The sequence below is a fragment of the Cryptotermes secundus genome, unplaced genomic scaffold, assembly GCF_002891405.2.
Source record: "Cryptotermes secundus unplaced genomic scaffold, Csec_1.0 scaffold27, whole genome shotgun sequence".
Classification (NCBI taxonomy): Eukaryota; Metazoa; Arthropoda; class Insecta; order Blattodea; family Kalotermitidae; genus Cryptotermes; species Cryptotermes secundus.
The window spans coordinates 1875353-1895647 of NW_019745078.1; the positions used below are offsets into that span (position 1 = coordinate 1875353).

A 20295-nucleotide genomic window follows, 5' to 3' on the forward strand; every position below is an offset into this window, starting at 1 on the left:
CCTTCTGCCAGATTCCAAGCCCATGGATTATTTTATTTTATTTTTCAGTGATGGGGTTTTGAATAACAGTATTATAGACACAAACAGGTACACGAGAGACAAAATTGTGGAACATCGGCTAAGACTCTGTGGTCCATTTGGAGTAGGTGGTCTGACATGTCTGTTACTGAAGTGAAGTTGTTTTTAGGTCTGATTATATATATGGGCCTAATCCCATTACATGACATAAAATACTGCTGGTCTAGCAAGAGGAAAGCACAGATAAATTTAGTTACTATAGGATTCTGACGATGGTGTATAACACACTGATATATTGGGTTTTTGGACTTTATCCATCGTCCTGGTTTTTAAGATAACTAATAAAAACNTAGCAAGAGGAAAGCACAGATAAATTTTTTGGTGACATAATGTCGCATTTTACAGATAATTTGGATGATGCATGTGGGGAAATGATACCACTGAAGAAAGCAATCAGACCATCAAGAGAACAAAGGAAGTACATGGGGTGACAGAACATATAAACAGTTCCAGAAAAATTTTGTGCCATGTAAAAGCATTGCAGTAGATGACTCAATGGTTGGGTTCAAGTGCAAAATAATTTTCAAAACTTATAATCCCCCCCCCAAAAAACAATTAAGTGGTGCATCAGATTATTTGTATTAGGTGAAAGTGACACTAGTTATATTTGCAGTATAATTCCAAATTATGGAAAACTTACAGGCGATGAATGTAACTTTCCATACTCTGCAAAACCACTCATTTTGAGAAAGTTCTTTCCTTCATGGGCAGACTAAGAGGACTCAGTGTATCTGGTATTGAAGACTACATCCTTTTCACTTACAGTTATTATAGCAGTGTTGAGTTGGCCCAGGAGTTGAACAATCGAAATTAAGTATACATTTTGCTTTTTCACTTTATAAACCAGTCACCTAGTGGCTCAGCATTTAAAACCCATAACATCCTGGCTGAAAAATTTTTCATAATGCTATGACCAGAAAGGGTTAACAAAGTAAGAATCTAAACCATGAAATACTCTTTTTATTTCTTCCATTCAACTTTGTAATGGTACATAAGCTGTTTTTCATGAATCTAAGACTTATACCTTCCTGCATGCACAGGACATCGTTATTACAAATAAACAAAAATTAAGGAAGTAAATAATCAAATAGAGGGAGTTCAAAGTCAGTAGATTCTACCTTTATGATTTATATTTGGCTTCTTATTTCACAAAAATCTGCAAGGTCCTTGTGTAAATATTCTGTGTATTCTTTCTTACACAAATAGTAACTGAAAAGAAATACAGTACAAGTATGTTTAGTGCTGTGTCTACACACCAGTGGCTATGATCCATCTGGAAGGCATATCAAGACTGGAATTGTTTCACTAGAGTCCTGCTCCACCTCTGAGCTTATATAGGACATGGTGGGGACCATCCACAAATTATACAGTTGTTGCTCCATAATACTTTCTGCTTCCTTCTCACTTTCCATATCTTCCTGCAGTCTTGTCTCTCGTTCTGTGAGTTCTCCCAATTCCTTCAAGAGGTCTGCATTGCTTTTCTGCATTTCTTTCAACCGCTGACCCAACACTTTAATCTCGCGCTCACGCTCTGAAAAAATATTCAGCTCTCAGTTCTTTCAAAATATTTCTGGAACATGCTGAAGGTTTTCTGGTTGTCTCATTACCCAGTTTTCAATCACTTTTTCAATACTATAGGATGTACCATTTAAGGTGTGATCCAACTATCATGACCTATTAAGGCACTACCTACCTGTTGTTGTTTCCATGAACCTTGTAATAGCATCAGTCAAATTAGGTGGTCCCACCCCAGAGCAGTTTTCTTGCTGTTTGTTTCTGCCTGCTGCCCTACCACCTGAACGGCCTGTGGGCACTCCATCCAGACTTGATTCATCCAGCGAAGTTGATATGGAATGTGAACTTGTGCCCAATATATTTCCATCTTGTTCTGCGGCTAAACGTTCTTTAGTGAAGTCCCCTGCTATTGACTAGAATAAATATTGATGCAAAGACAATGGACATACTTTCTTATGTGGCTGGGCTTGGACACTGTTGGTTGATGAAAACTGGACAACAGTGAATTCATCTGAACAGTAAAGTTGGTTCTGACAAAAATAACATTTCATGTTTGGGTCTCTAGTACATATACCATTATTTTCCTGAAGGTACCACCTATGTAGTTTTATTTAGGGAGATAGTCTCCTTAAATTTTACCAGAATCATTAGTTATTTTAAGATAATTACTATTTGGTGTTTTGGGAATCAGCTGAAGGAACCATATGTTAGGAACTGGAATGTTCGCATTTACTAGGCACTGACATACCAACTATAAAATCTGTTCAACCATTTAGGTGCTAGTGAAGCACACATTCATACATGGATGTATACATACGAGGGATATCCATAAAGTAAAGGTACAAGTCCAGTAAAAATGCAAGGGAATCCCCCCCCTCCCAAAATGGTAGTGCTGCCTTGAGAGATAGGAACCATATGACAGGGAAGAGTTCACCGGCCACAGTCATAGCAACGTTGTGCTTACAATGTGTGTTTAAAATGGCCGTGTCGATTCAAAATCCCACCAAATATGAGGTTCATACAGTAATATGATTTCTTCACACAAAAGGAGAAACTAGTGCTGAAATTCACCACCAAGTTTTTCTGTTTATGGCAAAGATGTTATGAACAGGCAAAACGTGGGAAAATGGTGTCGTGAATTTGAAGCGGGAAGAAGTGATGTTCATGATGAAATCATCCAAAAAATTGATGAAAACTTTCATGCTGACAGACATTTAACCATCGATAAACTTCAACAATATCCAGAAGTGTCAAAAATTGTTCTCCATGGCTAAGAGAGGAGGCAGGAGATTTCTCTGACTGTGGAATAAAAAAAACTAAGATTTAAGGTTTTCACGGCGGTGACTATGAAGAAAGTAGTCTTTTGGGATGTGGCACCGTGTAGATGTGGTGTTAACCAGTCTGCTTGTACTGGTTTTCACAGAATCTCCACTTGCAGATTTATTTTTCTTTCTACCCTGAAGATGGAGGCAATACATTCCTCCGAAACGTTGATTAACACAACATCTACACAGTGCCACATCCCAGAAGACTGCTTTCTTCATAAAAAAAAACTCGTTCCCAGGCTCACTAAGTGCATTACAATTCATGTGACCATGCTGAAAAGTAAATAAAGGTGCGTTGTAAAAGTGCTACAAGTGAGTAAAGAAAACGCTTTACAAATATTTTCTGGACTTTGTATCTTTACTTTCGAGATATCCTTCTTACATAGACACCACACCAAAAGCCTGTTTTCTGTATCCAGAAAGATTCAAAACATGCATATCCTTCAAAATCTCAGAATCAATTTCTTTTACCGTCATAATACTTTATCATACATACAGTTGCTTCTTACCCTCTCATGTAACACTAAGTAACAAAAGTATGAAAGTAGGAAGGTACGAAGTCTACAGTTTTACACAAGTCCTTGGTTTTGATGTTCACTTACTGCAAATACAAATGTATATAATTGCCTGGCTTAACCCCCATAATCAACAGTAAGAATATTTTTACAATGCAGAAGCATAAATTATGTTCTTTATATTTAATTACATGTACAACATATCCAAAAACTGTTTCAAATGAAAGCTAACAATTATTAAATATTTTACCTTATACCAATATTTTCTACAATAAGCAATTTCTTTTTAGATTTAATGAAGTTCAATCTGAGGTGCATTAAAAAAATATGGGCTATGCACACTGATAAGGGTAAAAATGAAACCTTAATAAACCTCCACAATATCAAAATTTCAACAAAATTCATAACATGACATGATCTCTGAATGAACAGTTTTGATTTTTGCTGTACTATGATAATTTTACTTAATTTGCCTCACCTGAAGGTGCTGCCTTCCATACAAATGTTCCTTTTTATTGTGAAGTGAGCTGAACCACTGATCACACGTTCGACAGTATAGCTCTTCATTATCTTCATCCTGAAAACCATATTGTTTGTAGACTATCGATAAGTTATTACCATGTAATAGCTCTCACCATACGTATGCACATTTTTTCATTACTGTATGACACTCAGTATCTCGGGCTAATATAGGATGACCAGGGAACTGAACAGAATTTTGAAGTGGTCATGACTTAATTGGGAGTACTATTCCAACATTTTCCTGGGGAGAGTGAGGAAAACCATGAAAAACCTTGGACAAAATGGCAATTGTTACACCAAAAATTCATGAACCTGCTCAGTTGATTTCTTCCAATATTTAAGCAATATTAACTTCAATTTGCCTTACTGCTGATCTGAGTAGTTCTTTAGTGTGATGAAGAGACCAGATCTTTCAGTGCAGTCTCTTCTAATTCTGAAGGTTCCTATCAATCAAATGTAGATAGATGTCAGCTGATCACCTCCCTTCATCTTGTTTTAGTGAACACCCTCTCTCACAGTAGGCTCAGCAAGTGAAATTTATACTAATATGAAAATTAAATGTCTTTTATAATCCAGTAAAACTCAGATATTTTTTCAAGGGATCATTTAATTCAACCTTTCCACACCAGAAAATACTTCAAAAAGTGGGTTCAAAAGAAACACAAAATTCAATGACTTGTTAAAAGGACTCTGCATACTATAAATATTTGTATAGGAAAATGGATTTATGCATTCACAAATCCCCCAAAAAAAACTGAACATGCTTTCATTTTTGGTCTTTCTAATACAGAGCCCTTTCATAAGACTGGACTTCTTACTTAAATTCAATTTATATTTTATAGTATTAACTTCTGATAGTTTTACAACCTATGTTGAGGGCATGGTAAACCTCTTTCTGTCAATTTTTCAAGCACAGAAGTTGATTACTAAATAAACAAGAATCTTATGTAAGAAATCATATTTTATGTTACAAAATGTCGGCTCATCTGTTAAAACAAGTCACGCATGAAACACCACAGAAATCTGAGTTATCAGAAAGAACTGCTTGTATTCTCTCTTATTCCAGTATAATTATCTGAAATTACCCCCCCCCCCGCCAAAACCACCACATCTTCTAATTTCTATTCATGTAAAACCTCTTTCGTAAGTGTCAAGAAAATTCTTAAACATTAAATTCTTCCCTCATAGGAAATAAAGTGTATCTACATTATAAAGTCCAACCAGTCAAAAGTATTGAGGAAGTAATCTGTTTATTTTGAGAATCATGTGAAACACTTAAATACACTTTTTACAAAATTCAGTGTTTTTATATGTTAAGAGTATAAGTGTGTGTGTATGTGTGTGTATTCAGGGTGTAAATGTGTTAGAACATTCTGTGATAGATGGGTTCAACATGATCATATTTTGTTACTACACCCATGTCCGAAAATGCTTTGTTTACACACTAGGACCTCTGAAATGTGACGGAGGACCTTTACCAAGGACAGCATTTTCAACTCTAAAAATTGTCATGTATGGGCTCAAGCAAATCCTAACATGAAGCATATCTGAAGCCACCAACACCACTTAGATGTCAATGTGTGGACAGGGGTTATTGATGACCATCTAATTGGCTCTTACCTCTGCAGCTTACTGGTGACATTTCTCCAAGAGACCTTACCAGAGCTGCTGGAAATGGTGCCTTTGGAAGTCCATTGTGAAATGTGGTTCCAGCATGATGGTGCCCCAGCACAGTGCACTAATGTTGTACATGAGTATTTGGATGAAACCTTTGGTAACAGATGGATTGGACATGGAGACCCAATAACTTGGCTGACTTGACTCCATTGGATTTCTTTCTCTGAGAGTACATGCAAAGCCTGGTATATGAGTCTCCAGTGGAGAAGCAACGTGATCTGGCAAGAATTGCAGTAGCAGCTGGAACCATCTGGGAATCTTTCAAAGAATTCAGCAGAACATAGCCAGGCTGTGCAGAGCATGCAGGCAGCCACCATTTTGAACAACTTTTATAATGTAAAACGATAACATCCCTTAAAACTTATGCATCCTCAGTGCCAAATGCAAGCGTTTCCAGACATTGGTGTATTAACAAAATATGATCAGATTCAACCCATCTATCTAACACAGAGCACTGTAACATATATTTATTTACACCCTATATATATAAACCATTATGCTTTAAAGGGTTCAAATGAGTTTGACTGCTGTACCTACAAAACTTGGGCTGTCACTTTTAAGAAGAATCAAGTATTGCATTTACCTCTATCTCATCAGTAGCATCCATATCAGATTCCTCAGTTCCATTCCCCTGGAGATCTGGAATTATAGCACACAGTAACTGGCAGAGTTGTCAGTTTGGTGTATCTTTACAACAAAAGTATGTTAGGCAACTTTGAGTTGAGTGTACTAAGGCTAAATCCATGCAGCAGAATCCCTGTGAGGCCAAAAGTCCCTTGCACTGTGGCCACTTCTGGCCTATTGTACCAGCCCAAGATGATAGGTGAGGGTGATTGTGGAGCAATTGGTGGAATGAAGATTGGCAGGGGAAAGTGAAGTACTCTGAGAAAACCTGCCCCAGCGCCACTTTGTCCACCACAAATCCCACTTGACCAGACCCGGGATCAAACCCAGGCCGCCACAGTGGGAAGCCAGCGAATAAACGCTTGAACTATGGCGCAGCCTCACATCTGTACCTAAATAATCTTGTATGAATGTCTCCTCTCCCATGCATGCTACTTACTCCATCTCAAAAGTAATGCCACAATTCAGAACCTTGGTTTTGCAGTTTCATTTGTTAAAATAGCTTCTGTAACTAATAATGTATTTTAGCATATTGTATACAGAATATTTTATTCAGTTTGATTCACAATATATATGTATAATTCTAAGATAATCATACAGTTTCTACATTACATGTTTTGGCCACTATTTCTGGCTATCTTCAGGCAGTACTTATACAGTCCCTCTCAACTTTCTTTGCTATCCCCCCCCCCTCCATTGGCCAATGTTTACAATTGAGGGAAGGTCATATTGTTGTTTATATTGTAGGTCTTTAGTTAGTTATACACTTAAATAAAAGGTAAAGCTATCCCTGTAGAATATCCTTTTCTATTTCAACAGTCTTCTGTCAGTTTAATATACATGTCTCAAACCATTCTTAACCTATTCCCAACAATGCCCTTTTCTGTCAGATGACACATGTTCACATCTGATATAGGCTGCAAGTTTAGGGCAAACATTTGAACATACATCGATTATATTAATTACCATTGGTTCTTCCATTTTAAGTGCACAACAATGTCATGATTTCAGAAATGTACTCACAGAGCAACAACTCACGTGTGTTTCCTCATATTTAATTATATCAAAGGCCATAAGATTTTGTTGGTCACACAGTAAGTTACACTTTTCTCTACAGCATTTGTTCAAAATATTTTTCACTTTAATGAATCTTGGAGTTACATTCAAGACGCGTGCAAAAATGCAAGTAAGTCTTCACATAAAGTGTCTGTTACAGATGACCGACTTAACTACAAGCGAAATGTGCCAACCGATCTTAATACAAGAATCCAATATCAAATATCACTGAAATCCAACCAGTGCTTTGCATGTTGTTACTTGCAGTCACATGGGCAGACAGACATGGCAAAGTTAAGATGCACATACTAATTCAAAACTGATTTAAAACATGCTGACTGTATTTCACAGACAGTTTTAAAATGGCAGTGAATTGTTCTAAGACTGATAGTGATGCAGATTATTCATAAAACTAGAACATTTCCCAGTAATACAAATGAAATAATAGCACAGAGAGCTTTACCTTGTGAACTGCTCTTTCACAGTGTTAACTCTGGAGGCTAAGCTAAACCATCATTTCATCATTGCAGATTTGAAGGAAAGGACAATGCGAGAAACTGAACTAGCAGTCACAGTTGGAATGTTTATATAAAAACGTATTAGTTCTGTGGTGTGTTACATGCTTTTAGGTGCAAAATCTTTTTAAACAGTAAAAATAAAAAAAAAGTAAACCTACCCCTGTAACAGGCTGTGAGACATTGAGGGTCCCACATTATCTAGACAATCAGCTCAAAGACTGTCAGCCTTATGTGCTGGCCACGCTTTATTCCCCAGGAAAATTATTTAATTAATTCCTGGTACTCATTTCTGTTAGAGGCTGAGTCAACCCCAGGGCCATAGTGCAGCCAGGATTAAGTCAATTGAAAAAAATTCCAATGACCTCATTGGGACCTGAACCTGCGACCTCCCGGTTTGTAGCATAGTGCCTCAACCAAATACACTACCGTGTGCCCCTTTTAAACAGTGAATGTATTTAAAATGTGAAATATACACAAATCATATGGGGAAATTCTGGAATCAAGTATTTTAATGTTCACACATAAAAATGTCTAAAGTGATGTCATCTTTCACAAGCTCCATTATCCTTCAGTGTGGAGATTCACAGATACTACTGCAGCACAAGAGATCTGAAGGATTATAATATTCTACAACACATGATGAAGAAATTAAGAGAAATACAGAAAAATGGAATCTTAACATTAACCTAAACAGGGTAGCTATATGTTGGAAGAAGTTCGAGATTTAAACATAGTATGACTTATTACAAAAAATGTGACTCCTTTAATGCTTAGGATGAATAACAACTGAAGCTGGATCTGGTGACGGATATTCAAAATAAAAATATATATCCAAGGAAATTATGTAAAAAAGTCCATGGAATTGTTATTGTTCTATTATATAGTGGTGAAATCGGGCCATCAGCTGAAAAAACAGAGTAAAATACGAGCAGTTGAATCAGATCATGCAACATGTTTTCAGGTGACAGAGAAGAACAGAGTATGGAATGAAACATGGAATCAAGATTGTATGGCCATACTGAATAGGTGTTACACTGGTCATCAACAGGAGGCAGAAGAAGAGGACAAAGAATAAGAAGAGTATCTATACATGAACAGAATTACTGAAAATCCAGGTTTGGAAGATGGAGACTGAAGACAGCAAACCCATAATCCAAGAAGTACCAATTTATAAAAACAAACTCCATGATTTTAGTCCGTAAGTGAACTATACTGACTGAACGATCGCCTCATCAGCGAAGTTAGTGCCAACTTTTGCAGATAGAGGGTGTCGCATGGTCAGCGCAACGAATCCCCACGGCCATTAATTTCGGTTTTCTAGACTGGAGCCTCTATTTCCTCGAAATATCTCCTCAATTATCATCACGAGGCTGAGTGGACCCCATTCCAGACCCAGTACTTCTCCGAAAAATCTGGTAGCACCGGGAGTCGAACCCGGACCTCTGGATCTGTAGCCAGGAACTCTGACCAATAATTTATAATCGTTTCTAAAATACTGCACAATCTTGACTCAAAAATCACTGCTTAAGATGTGAAGTTTATGAATGAAGAAGTAATTTGGTTCAACAAAGAATTATAGTGCTCTGTACATTGCATGGTAATATATTTCTTTGCATGTACACAGTTAATAGTCCATTCTGCATATTTCACTGATGACAAGATGTCAAATTACCAAAGATGGTCATATCTAACATTACATTATAAATATCTGTGTCTGCCAACATTGAAGTTCATCAGGTGGCCAGATTCTAGGGTATAAATTAATTCTCTCTTAAGTTTGCAAAAAAAACCCTAGACAGTTGGTAAGTTATAGAAGTCACATACTGTGTAAGATTCAGTCAATTTATTTCATGATAGCAACAACAGGAAGCTGTTATTTATGTTTCTATCGGAGCTTAAAAATTGTATGGATTGGTGCATCTAACAGTTTTGCCTTACATGATAATACATTTGTTAATCTATGTTTGAGATGGGAAGAGATATAATACCAAAGTTTTATACAAATCCAGAAATAATAATCTGATATGCAACAGCAAACTAAAACTCAATGCACCTCTTTTCATGACCTACTTTTTGTGCGCTTTTTATTCAGGTATGATTGGTATGCATCTGACTGACGATACGCTTTGAGCTCCTCCCGATACCGTTTCTTCTCCACTTCTGCACGTTCTAAGTAGATTCGCTTCTCCTCTAGACTTAGTTTGCTCCATTCATTACCCAGTAATTTAGTTACCTGCAAACATAACAGAAGACATATATAATTAGAAAGCTGCAACTTATGTAGTGGAACAGCTAATTTCCAGACTGGCTCCAATATGACATTACTGCAGTAAAGTAAACCTCCTCTTCTAGTCTTTTCAAAGTTGTAGCTTGTGCCACTCAAAAGTAACACCATGTGAAGTAAGGCTGGCCTACAGAAACCTGTATGACCCAAGATCTGAACATGTGATGATCACAGACTCTGCTGCCTCTGTGGTCTAGTGGTCAGAGGTCCAGGTTTGATTCCCAGTGCTACCAGATTTTCTGAGTAGTGGGTCTGGAACAGGGCCTACTCAGCCTCGTGATTATAACTGAGGAGCCATTTCAAGGAAATTGCAGCTCCAGTCTAGAAAACCGAAATTAACGGCCGTGGCAATTCGTTGCACTGACCATGTGACACCCTCTATCTGCTTAAGTTGGCATTAACTTCGCCGACAAGCAGTCACTCGGTCGGTATAGTTCACCTGCGGACTAAAACCATGGATTCCCCCCCCCTCCCCACAGAATCTGTCTCTCATTTTCTGAAGAACAGAAACGCAGCATCGTATCAGTGTGTATCAAGAGCTGCAGGAAAAAAAATAGCACTCTCAACAGTTCCTCATGTGACTTTTTTCTATTTCTCAATCACATGTTGGTACTGAAAGGGAGAAGACTTGACAACATCATGATCCAAAAACAAATGCAAGCCAAATTCAAAACTTAGGACTTCTTCAAATGCTTCTGACAGTGGCTCAGTCCCTTGATTCACTGCATCAAGTTGCAGTGGAACTACTTTGAACATGGCAGCATGATACAGAAGGAAAACGCAATTACTAATTCACACCCTGTAAAACATAATGAAAATGTGATTACTGAAACAATCACAAAGTAGTATCCATGTAACCCTTCATCACACCCAGAGCAGTGAGCTCCACCTGCCTTAACTTAAATAAACTGTCATGTAGTTTCAGAATACAGTGCATTTAAATAATGTTATCAAGGATTAACAGCAGATTTAAACATCAAATTATTTTGATGGGATAAGTATGTTTCATCAGTGTCATCCTGTACATACCTGATGTTATAAGATTTTATATTCTGAAGCTCGTTTACCTCTGGAAAAGGTACATCCTTGTACTGTTTCCTCTTCTCATTGAGGTAGAGAACATAACCTGTGGCTGGAGCTTTGGGAGGGCGCATCTCTGACAGCTCGGGTTTACGTTTCCTACCTTTTGGCCATCCACCACGCTTTTTCTGCTGCTGTAACATGTTAAAACTGAAACCTGTTTTGCTTCTTTATTTTATGATACTTTTCAACTGTACTAGTTTTTTTTTTTCGCTTAGTGGGGGGTGGAGTCCAGCTCGGTCCACTCAGCACGGCGGCCACTGACTGGCCTACTGTAGCCTGCCCTGCATGATTATGATGATGGAGAATTTGGTGGAATAAAAATTGGCAGGGGAAATCGAAGTACTCGGAGAAACCTGCCCCAGCGCCACTTTGTCCACCACTCCACCACAAATCCTACTTGACCAGACCCAGGATCGAACCCGGGCCGCCGTGGTGGGACGCCAGCGACTAACCACTTGAGCTATGGCATGGCCACAACTGTAGTAATTAGTAGCATCCAATCAAAAAAATGATTAAACTGGAAGGGCACATAAGGAAGTGCTTGTTATCTGTTCTAGGTACTATTCAAATATTTTTGGGGATGAAAATTCTACTCACTTTTCAATCCATCACTGCCAAAATATGAAGCAGGAGTACTAACTATGCAACAAACTGGCTAAGACTGGAGCTCAACATCCATTCATAGGACCTGATCCATCCTGTGGCATCTCTATAGGAGTTGCCAGAAAGACAATCAGGGACTGGAAAAATAGGAAGCACAAGAAATACTGGGGATCCTCGACTGGACTCAGGCAAGCAAAGGGACTCATACAAGGGCCCTCTGCTAAAAGAGTGAAGTGTTGAAGTTAAACAGGAACCACCTATGATGGGTGGTGGGACTACTTACAGGACACTGTCACCTTAAAGGACACCTCTTCAAACTGGGGCTAAGTACTAGTCCCACTTGTGAGAGGTATCAAGAAGAAAATGAAACAGCCACACATATCCTGTGTGAATGTGAGGCCTTAGCTTATTTAAGACTGTGTCACTTGGGTCAATACTTTATGGAACCTAGTGACTATTTCGTCACTCCCACATACAAAATCCTGCGCTTCATTCAAAGCGCAGGATTGCTGAGGGGATAATCAAAAGGGGAAGCACAATAGATCACTAGGTTGTGGTGCAAGGCCCACCCCTCATTCATTCATTCATTCAACTATGCAACAGTGTTGGGTTAAAGCGACAATTACTATGCAACTTTGTAGGTTCATACATTACAGTGTATAAGTATAACCATACTTAATCCTCTCACCAGCCTCTATGTACACTGAACAATGAACATGCAGGTAAATACTTTCTCTTTGTGCCAAGAAGTTAACCAGTGTGCAGATTAACTATGGAGCTTTTAGAACCCCTCAGTTATTGATTATAGCTTCCCACAGTCATTTGTTGTCCATTACATCGTTTCATTAATATTGTATGATCTGTAATATTTTATATCATCTGGCACCACACATTCTCTCCCTGTTGCAACTATGTTTTGTTATTTTATTGCTTTTAGCGATGGCTTTCACTAAACAAGGATTACTTCCTTCTATTAAAAAAAATGTTTGTCCCCCTTTTAAGTAGACTACAGTCTACAGCTTATAACAGGTTTGAACATAATACAGGGTTCATTAGACTAATTAGATTACCTACTGTTTTTGACTGTCAAGTAAATGTAGATCTATACATCCACTCCCCCATATACCTTCACGGTGAAGTGCTTAATTAGTTAAGCACAGGAACAAATATACCTTTTTTTTTTTCCTTGGTACTACAGCCCCAGTGGACCTAGGCCTACCTCCATGAACTTCTCGGTTCACTTCGGTGTTTCTAGATCTTATGCATTCGGTAGGACTCCTTGGGTGGGTGATTAGCCCGTCTCAAGGTCTCTACCTGTACACAAACACAGAAAAATGCACACACACAAACTAAACATCCATGCCGAGTGGGATTCGAACCCATGATCCCGGTTTCCAAGCAAGTGAAGACAGTACATGCTGTAGACCGCTTGGCTACCGTGACCAGCTCAGGAACAACTTTACCTTACTGTTTTTAATTATCCATGCTGCTACTCCCCTCCATTGCAGTGTATAATCAAGCATTCACTGCCCATGTTCAAATACATATTCATACAGTAATCTTAGATGTGAATATCACAATGGTTTCCTTTTGCAAACTGCTTGCTAGTACATCATCTTACCTGACTAGATGTGACATCAGAAGTTTGGACCATGCAAAGTGATGGTTCTGGAACCATGCTGGTAGAAGACATGACAGCCACAATAGGCTCAGTCTCTTTTCTCTTTACTGAAATGTTATTCCCAGTTAATCTCTTTTGTCCTTTCTCATCAGTTTTCGTTGAATCCTGTGGCAATTCAATCTGCACTTCAAGAGACGAAGAACTATGCACAATTTCCAGATTTCCATTACCATTGTAAACCTATTTATAGAAGAATGGTTAAAGATTACTATCATTACTTTAAATTTGGTACTGTGGATTCAAAGTTTGACTAGGGAACTAATGTAAAAGTAATTGTTTTAAGTGATTGAGAACAAAACTCTATAATTTAATACCACCTATTCTTCATTTCTTCAACTACTAGGGGAACAAGGGTGTGTCACGTCTGTTGGTGACACAGATCATTAAGTGATCATTAGGAAATTATTAGATCCTATTTTCAACATACTTCCAGCATTCATATGCCGGTGGGAAATTCAGACATACAGAAGATGTTGCTTCCATCAGGTTGCCTAGACAAGGTTATGTACCCTGGATTGTAAAGCAGATGGACTTTCCATAAACTTATGAGTTTCTTAAAAGGATTAATACAGACATAAGCATTCAAGTGTTATATATTTTGTGAATTTCATGGCAGTGGTTCATCAGACTGTAGTCTTCTGGGTTGTAACACTGTGTAGTCTTGTGTGACCCTAAAACTGGCCACTTTCTTTCCCCCTGCAGGGATCAGGGTGAAGACTTCTTGCAACCTGCCTATATAACAAAATCAATTCCTCAACTTACACACTTCAACTTTCAAGATGGACAGGATATTCCTCTGAAATGTCAGTATCTGCCTACAAGACTACATAATCCACAAGACCCCAGTCTTAATTCGACATCCATTATAAACAATGTAATAAATTCTTGTGTTCAAGCAAAGTGTGCCATAAAAAACTGACATCAGTTAAACTTCACAGGCAGTGCTTATGAACATTTTTTCTAGTGCAACTCTGAATTTTTCACCAACAGGATCTCCTGCTCCTCTGGAAAACTTTGACAGCTTCAGCATTTAACAAGATTGGAAAGGAAAGATGTAATCCTCATGGTGTGCATGCATTTTCCTCACATTTTCTTTGCACCCTGTCATTCTAAATGTTCCTAACCATTCCACATAACTGCCGAACAGATGTACAATATTAATTATAACTTTAAATTCAACTCTTACACAACTGCCTTTCAAGATCCCATGATCCTTTATTATTCACTTTATCATATGATTTATAAAAGATATTGTGATATGACACCACGAAGTCAGAATAGCGGAGAGAGAGAGAGTAGACGTTCATTACCAGGCAAGGACTTGGCAAACAGGCACCTGCAGAAATGAACACGCAAGCAACAATAGAAGAACTGCCATTTTGATACAATAGCAAGGTAAACACACCTCCATAACAATAGAGTAATTGTTAGCAAATGGTGTTTTCTGTTGGATCTGCCCTGAGGCTATATAATGAGGATCCAAGGCCAGCAGAATTAGAATTGAGGGTGGCAAAAAAGGAATTAGGCTTTGCAAAGAAGACGTCATGTGTGCTGTAGTGACAGTGAGACTGTTATAAATCTGGTGAAGACAGCAGGCTGAAAAAGGCTTAGCAGTGCTGCTGTGATTAGTAAAGAGCAAGAATTGGTGAAACGGTTATAATTAATTGTAGTTATGGTTTGTAAGAGTTCAATAAATTCATTCACCAATCCATACCCATCTGTTATCACTAATATGCGTGACAATATTACTGACTTTAGGCTTTCATCAGTTGTTCATTGATGTTATTTTTGTTCTTGGGTTGTTACAATGTGTGCCTGTGCATCATTTTGCCTCTGAAACATCAGCAGCATCACCCACAACCACATATAACAAACCAAGAACAGAAGTAACATCTGCTGTAAAAAATATGTACACCATATGTACTATTAATAACACTGTTCTCCTCCAAAAGATTTCTCTTGGGGTACATTTTAAAGGTTGAAAATCTGTCATTACTATGGTTACCACTGTTTTGAAGGTTGCTGTATTTACCAACTGCAGGAAATCATGATTGTGGTGTGCCATCTGGTAGCATAATACTTATATAAAATTTCATCAAAATCTATCCAGTGGTTCCCAGTTAAAAGTATATTAACATATAGATTTTTTTTCATGCACACTGTGCAAAGAACATTCTTGTGGTGATCATTTGTGATCCTTTGAAGGACTCACAACCCCAACTTGGGTTGTGACATGAAGGTAGGAACCACTGTCCTAATATCTACCATGTGAGCATAACACTGTCCAATTGGCTGGGTGATCATCATTCATTTTCTCTTAACCACCACACTCGAAGACAGCTAGACCATGAACGTAATCACTCAATTCATCTTATGTGAGGTTGAGGATGTGTAGAATTGGTAAACATTCACAACCTATGGCTCAAAGCAGCATTCACTCCAAACTCCTCCAATACACATTAAACACTGCTTATATTTTTTTCTCATGTGACACATCAATACAGATATCACAGAACTAAAAACATGGGCTGGACCTTCACATGCATTAAGGGAGTGCCACATACAAATGAATAACAGTAACAAAACTGCTGACTAACACTTGGTCAAGTGTACGTACTTTACGTCTAAACAACTTATGTGATGGTGGTTTCCTATTTGTAGTGATGTTTGCCCTCTGAAGATGGTCCGCAGAGACCGAAACATGTAAGGGTGTTAAGTTTTCAGGTAGTAAAAAACTTACAGGTCACACTGGATGGAGTGATTTATATTTGTATTTGGTCATCATTCATATATCCTGCCAAGCATACCCAAATCTTGCAGATGTTAACTTATATTAACATCAATAAATTTACACTGTGGCAATCCTCCTAGCCTCCAGCTCAGCTGCTCCAGTTGTCTGTTGTCTAAAAGGCCAGGATATAGATTGTAACTGGCATCCTTAAAAACTCTTTCCCTCAGCAGTAGAGAGTAGTAGAGTTAAGGTTCTTTCCATTCTAGAAGACGTTGAACCATCAATAAACACAGAATTCAGCAATTCGAATATTCTAGCAGGGCACTTTCCCCATAAACTGTCATCAATATGAATATGCTTGATGCAACTTTCCAAGTACTTCCAATCACAATCGGTATAAGCATTCTTCCCCAGAAAATCCTGTAAAATCAAATTATATATATTGTTCTTTTAAAATTCTTCTCTTATTGAATACATACTTGTGAAGTGCCAGGCAAGACACTGAGCATTACATCTCCCAAAGTGAGTGTTGGTGATTCCTCAGGTGTAGCTTTTTCTACATTTTGTTGGGTAAGAAGCTGTGCAGCAACATTTTGAAAATCTTCAACAGAAAGATTTAAACCTCCAACACCTGATATGAGGGCATCTTTCAGCGATAAACAAACAAGTCTGTAAAAAACAATAAGAATGGAGCTCATTATTAGTATACCTGGTACATTATAAAGCATAGTCTATATCATACATGAACACTGTAGCATACCAACACTCTACGACCACAAGTAGCATTTTCAATGCTGCCCCTACAAATTAAATAGTTAACCAGTGCAAGATGATGAAATATAATAGCACAATTCAAGTCACACATCAAACGAACACTAACCCTTTATTCGTTTCCACCAAAATCCCGTTTTCCAGTAAATCATTAGCAGCAGTAACAGTGTCGATCCTATTTCCTGATCGTTCATCACCTGAAGATACTTGTGGTAACGACACTGCAGAAATACTAAACTGCTGAGAGACATTATTTAAATTACTACCAAACGCAATACCACAAGTTCCGTCTTCCATCACATTTAACAATTTCTTGTACTCTGTGATTTGTCGGTGATGGTCTTCGCCTCACCACGGATGCCACGGTTCACCCCCAAGCAATTGGGATAGAGGAAGGGGAATCATGAACATGCGCCATCTATGAGTAGCGATCGCACCGACTCCCCGTGTGCACCAATCACAATACACCTATAGTATTTGTCGGAAACATTCACGGAGGCCCAAAACATACATGTGTTCCATTCGGATCTCCTGCCCTACCCTATAAAATGAATTATTCAGAGGAGTGGCTTGCACAGCCCAATAAGGGAGATAATCCAAGCCCTTAATGATGGGCATAGTGTGGGAGGATTATTTTGCGATCTGGAAAAAGCTTTCGATTGTGTTAACCATGGGATATTGTTATCTAAATTGGAATTTTATGGTATATCTGGCCCACTTCACAAATTAATAGCATCTTATTTGAATGGTAGGTTTCAAAGAATAAGATTACAATCAAAACATTCTAGCTCAAGTACTTATTCCAACTGGGGTGAAATTTCTCATGGAGTCCCCCAGGGTTCCATTCTTGGGCCCTTGCTTTTTCTAGTTTATATCAATGATCTTCCGTTAATCCTAAATAAGGTTTCCACCCCTATTCTCTTTGCGGATGATACCAGTGTANTATTAATTTTTTGATTAGATTGTTATTGTGCAGAATCACTGTATTTGACTTGTTCCATATCCTATGGTGTCTACCTGTATCTGGATTTTACGGAATGTAAATAAATTGAATTGAATTGAATAAAAACTAAGATGCTACATTTTTACTACACTTCGTGGCTTTCCTCGAGTGTTCAGGTTTTACTCCACAGATGGCGCTACAGTTTTTATTTCATATTTTCTTGTTAACTCGCACTGAATTACCTTGGTCTCGAGTGATTAAATAGCTGCGTTGTAACCCATGTCCCTCGCTAACATTATTTAATTGGGTTATAATTTAACATGGTTTATGATGGACGGCTAGCTCTCATTATTTTTGTTTTATTTTATTGCCACTGTGGGACTTGTATGAAATAGACAGTCAGTGAGTGATAGGAAATAGTGGTGTACAGTAGTTGACAAGAGCCGCAGAAGAGATAATTGTATTACCGTTGGTGATCGGGAGCGGCGATGTAGAGTCGATGAAAGAAGCCGCTGAAGAGAGAATTAGGAGACAGTCGGAGTTAGCGAGTGCGTAGGTAGATTTTAATAAAAGCTTAGGCGAGTGTGTTAATGAGCGGCCGCAAAAATCTTCCCCCCCCCCCTTAGACCTCCCAGACAACGAAGATTTATTGTCGTTAATCTTCCTCTTATGTTATGTTAGCATACCTTCTTACCGATTGTGCTCCCGGCCCCGTCGACCACCTTAAATTTAGTTAATATACTATGCGTAGAGATGGCAGTAGCATTGCACCGTGGTGTCATGGCGGCCATGTTGCCCACCAATAACATGGGAGTTTTCACGGCCCTGGTATGGATGTTTGGATGATGGGGTGCTTTGAAGCATTGTGAGTGGTGTGGTTTGGTGCGCAGTTATAAACGCTTATCGAAATGTGTTCAAAAATACTATTTCTGTCAACTGCAAAATACCAGTACACAATTTGGAAAGAAGCATAGGCCGCAACATAATATCTGCTGAAGAGTAAGGTTGTCTCCAAGCAATCGGTATAGGGAATAAGTATTAAAGTGACTGGACTTTCGAGGTAAGATCAAAAGAATTTTTGTTGCCTTTCTGACATTTAATGTTACTTACTTAATTACTTACTTACTTATGGAGCTGAGCCCTTCTTGAGGAGAAGCCAAATCTGGAACTACTCAAGAATTTCCCGATATTTTATGGAATCCGAAGGTTCATTACCGTGTTCACAAGGGCTCTCCACTGGTCCCTATCCTGAGCCAGATCAATCCAATCCACGCCATCCCATCCTATAGCTCTAAGATCCAGTTTAATATTGTCCACCCACCTACGCCTTGGTCTTCCCAGTAGTCTCTTTCCTTCTGGCTCTTGCACCAGTATCCTATATGCATTCATCTTCTCCCTCATTCGTGCTACATGCCCTTACCATCCCATCTTCCTTGACTTGATAATTCCAATTATACATGGAGAAGAGTACAAGTTGTGAAGCTCCTCATTACGCAGTTTTCTCCAGCCTCCTGTCAGTTCATATGTCTTCGGTCCAAATATTCTCATCAACACCCTATTCTCAAGCACCCTCAGTAAAGTAACACACACAGAAGGCAATCGTATGAAAGAATATTTGTCAAGTAGCCTCCCAGTGAGATTATGGAGTCCCCCAGGGATCAGTCCTTGGCCCATTACTCTTCATCTTGTATATAAACGATATCCCACATCTAACACAAGGCAGCTCAATAATGTATGCTGATGACACATCAATACTGAATGTAGGACAAGATATGAATGAGCTCCAAAACACGACTTCAGATAATATAGGAGCGGTAGAGCAATACTTTGAGACAAATAATTTATTTATAAATCCAGCTAAAACTCACTATATTCTCTTCCAGACAAAACAGTGCAGGCAGGAAAGTAATCAAAAAATACTAATAAAGAACAGGGAAATATCAAATGTAAAAAGCACAAATTTCCTGAGGGTAGTAATAGATAGTACCTCGAGCTGGGAATTACATATTGAAAGAACCTGCAGTAGAATTAGCCGTAACCTGTTCATAATTAACAGGCTATCTAAAATACTCAATTTAATGTTATATTTTAGCATCCTGTTGCACTGATTTAAGTCCATGATTTATTTCAACCGTCTTCCAGTGCATACACTCATCTATCTCACTCCTCTCTCTTGCACTACATGTTTCGGCACAAAAGTGCCATCTTCAGGTGCTTATTCGATTTACGATAAACTAGTTCACTGCATGCCTTGCCATCTTCATATTAAAATAACTAAAATATGTATTTATCATATATATTGATAAATATTAAATATTAAAAATATTAAAATTGTTCAGGATTTTTCATCCCTATGTCGTATTTCACTA

At 38.3% G+C, this 20295-nt stretch overlaps 3 protein-coding genes across 5 annotated transcripts in view; 2 read left to right on the forward strand and 1 right to left on the reverse strand.

Annotated features, from left to right (window-relative positions):
- Positions 1–16119, forward strand: part of LOC111874820 (protein PBDC1) — a 751412-nt gene extending 735293 nt beyond the window's left edge. The window contains exon 10 of one of the 2 annotated variants that reach the window (XM_033755624.1): positions 14472–16119. In XM_033755624.1, coding sequence (XP_033611515.1) covers positions 14472–14594 — 123 coding nt within the window. In that variant the 3' untranslated portion in view covers positions 14595–16119. Of the gene's footprint in view, positions 1–8791; positions 9071–14471 lie in introns of those variants that run through there. The other variant, XM_033755625.1, reaches the window with a different exon arrangement.
- On the reverse strand, positions 1022–17928 carry LOC111874818. Of its 2 annotated transcripts, none has more exons than XM_023870633.1 (9): positions 17093–17928; positions 16692–16881; positions 13422–13661; positions 11182–11325; positions 9901–10063; positions 6216–6271; positions 3912–4010; positions 1772–2006; positions 1022–1609 (listed from the first exon to the last, which is right to left on the reverse strand). In XM_023870633.1, the coding sequence occupies exons 1-9, from the start codon at positions 17278–17280 to the stop codon at positions 1341–1343; spliced, it is 1584 nt and encodes a 527-aa protein (XP_023726401.1). In that variant the 5' UTR covers positions 17281–17928; the 3' UTR covers positions 1022–1340. The 2 variants fall into 2 exon arrangements, with proteins under 2 accessions (XP_023726401.1, XP_023726400.1); XM_023870632.1 differs by having other exon boundaries at positions 11182–11328.
- Positions 17929–18716: 788 nt separating this feature from the next.
- LOC111874813 (probable ATP-dependent RNA helicase spindle-E) overlaps positions 18717–20295 on the forward strand; it is a 60327-nt gene continuing 58748 nt past the window's right edge. The window contains exon 1 of the mRNA XM_023870619.2: positions 18717–18986. The gene's annotated coding sequence lies outside the window, so the exon portion shown is untranslated. The remainder of the gene's footprint in view (positions 18987–20295) is intronic.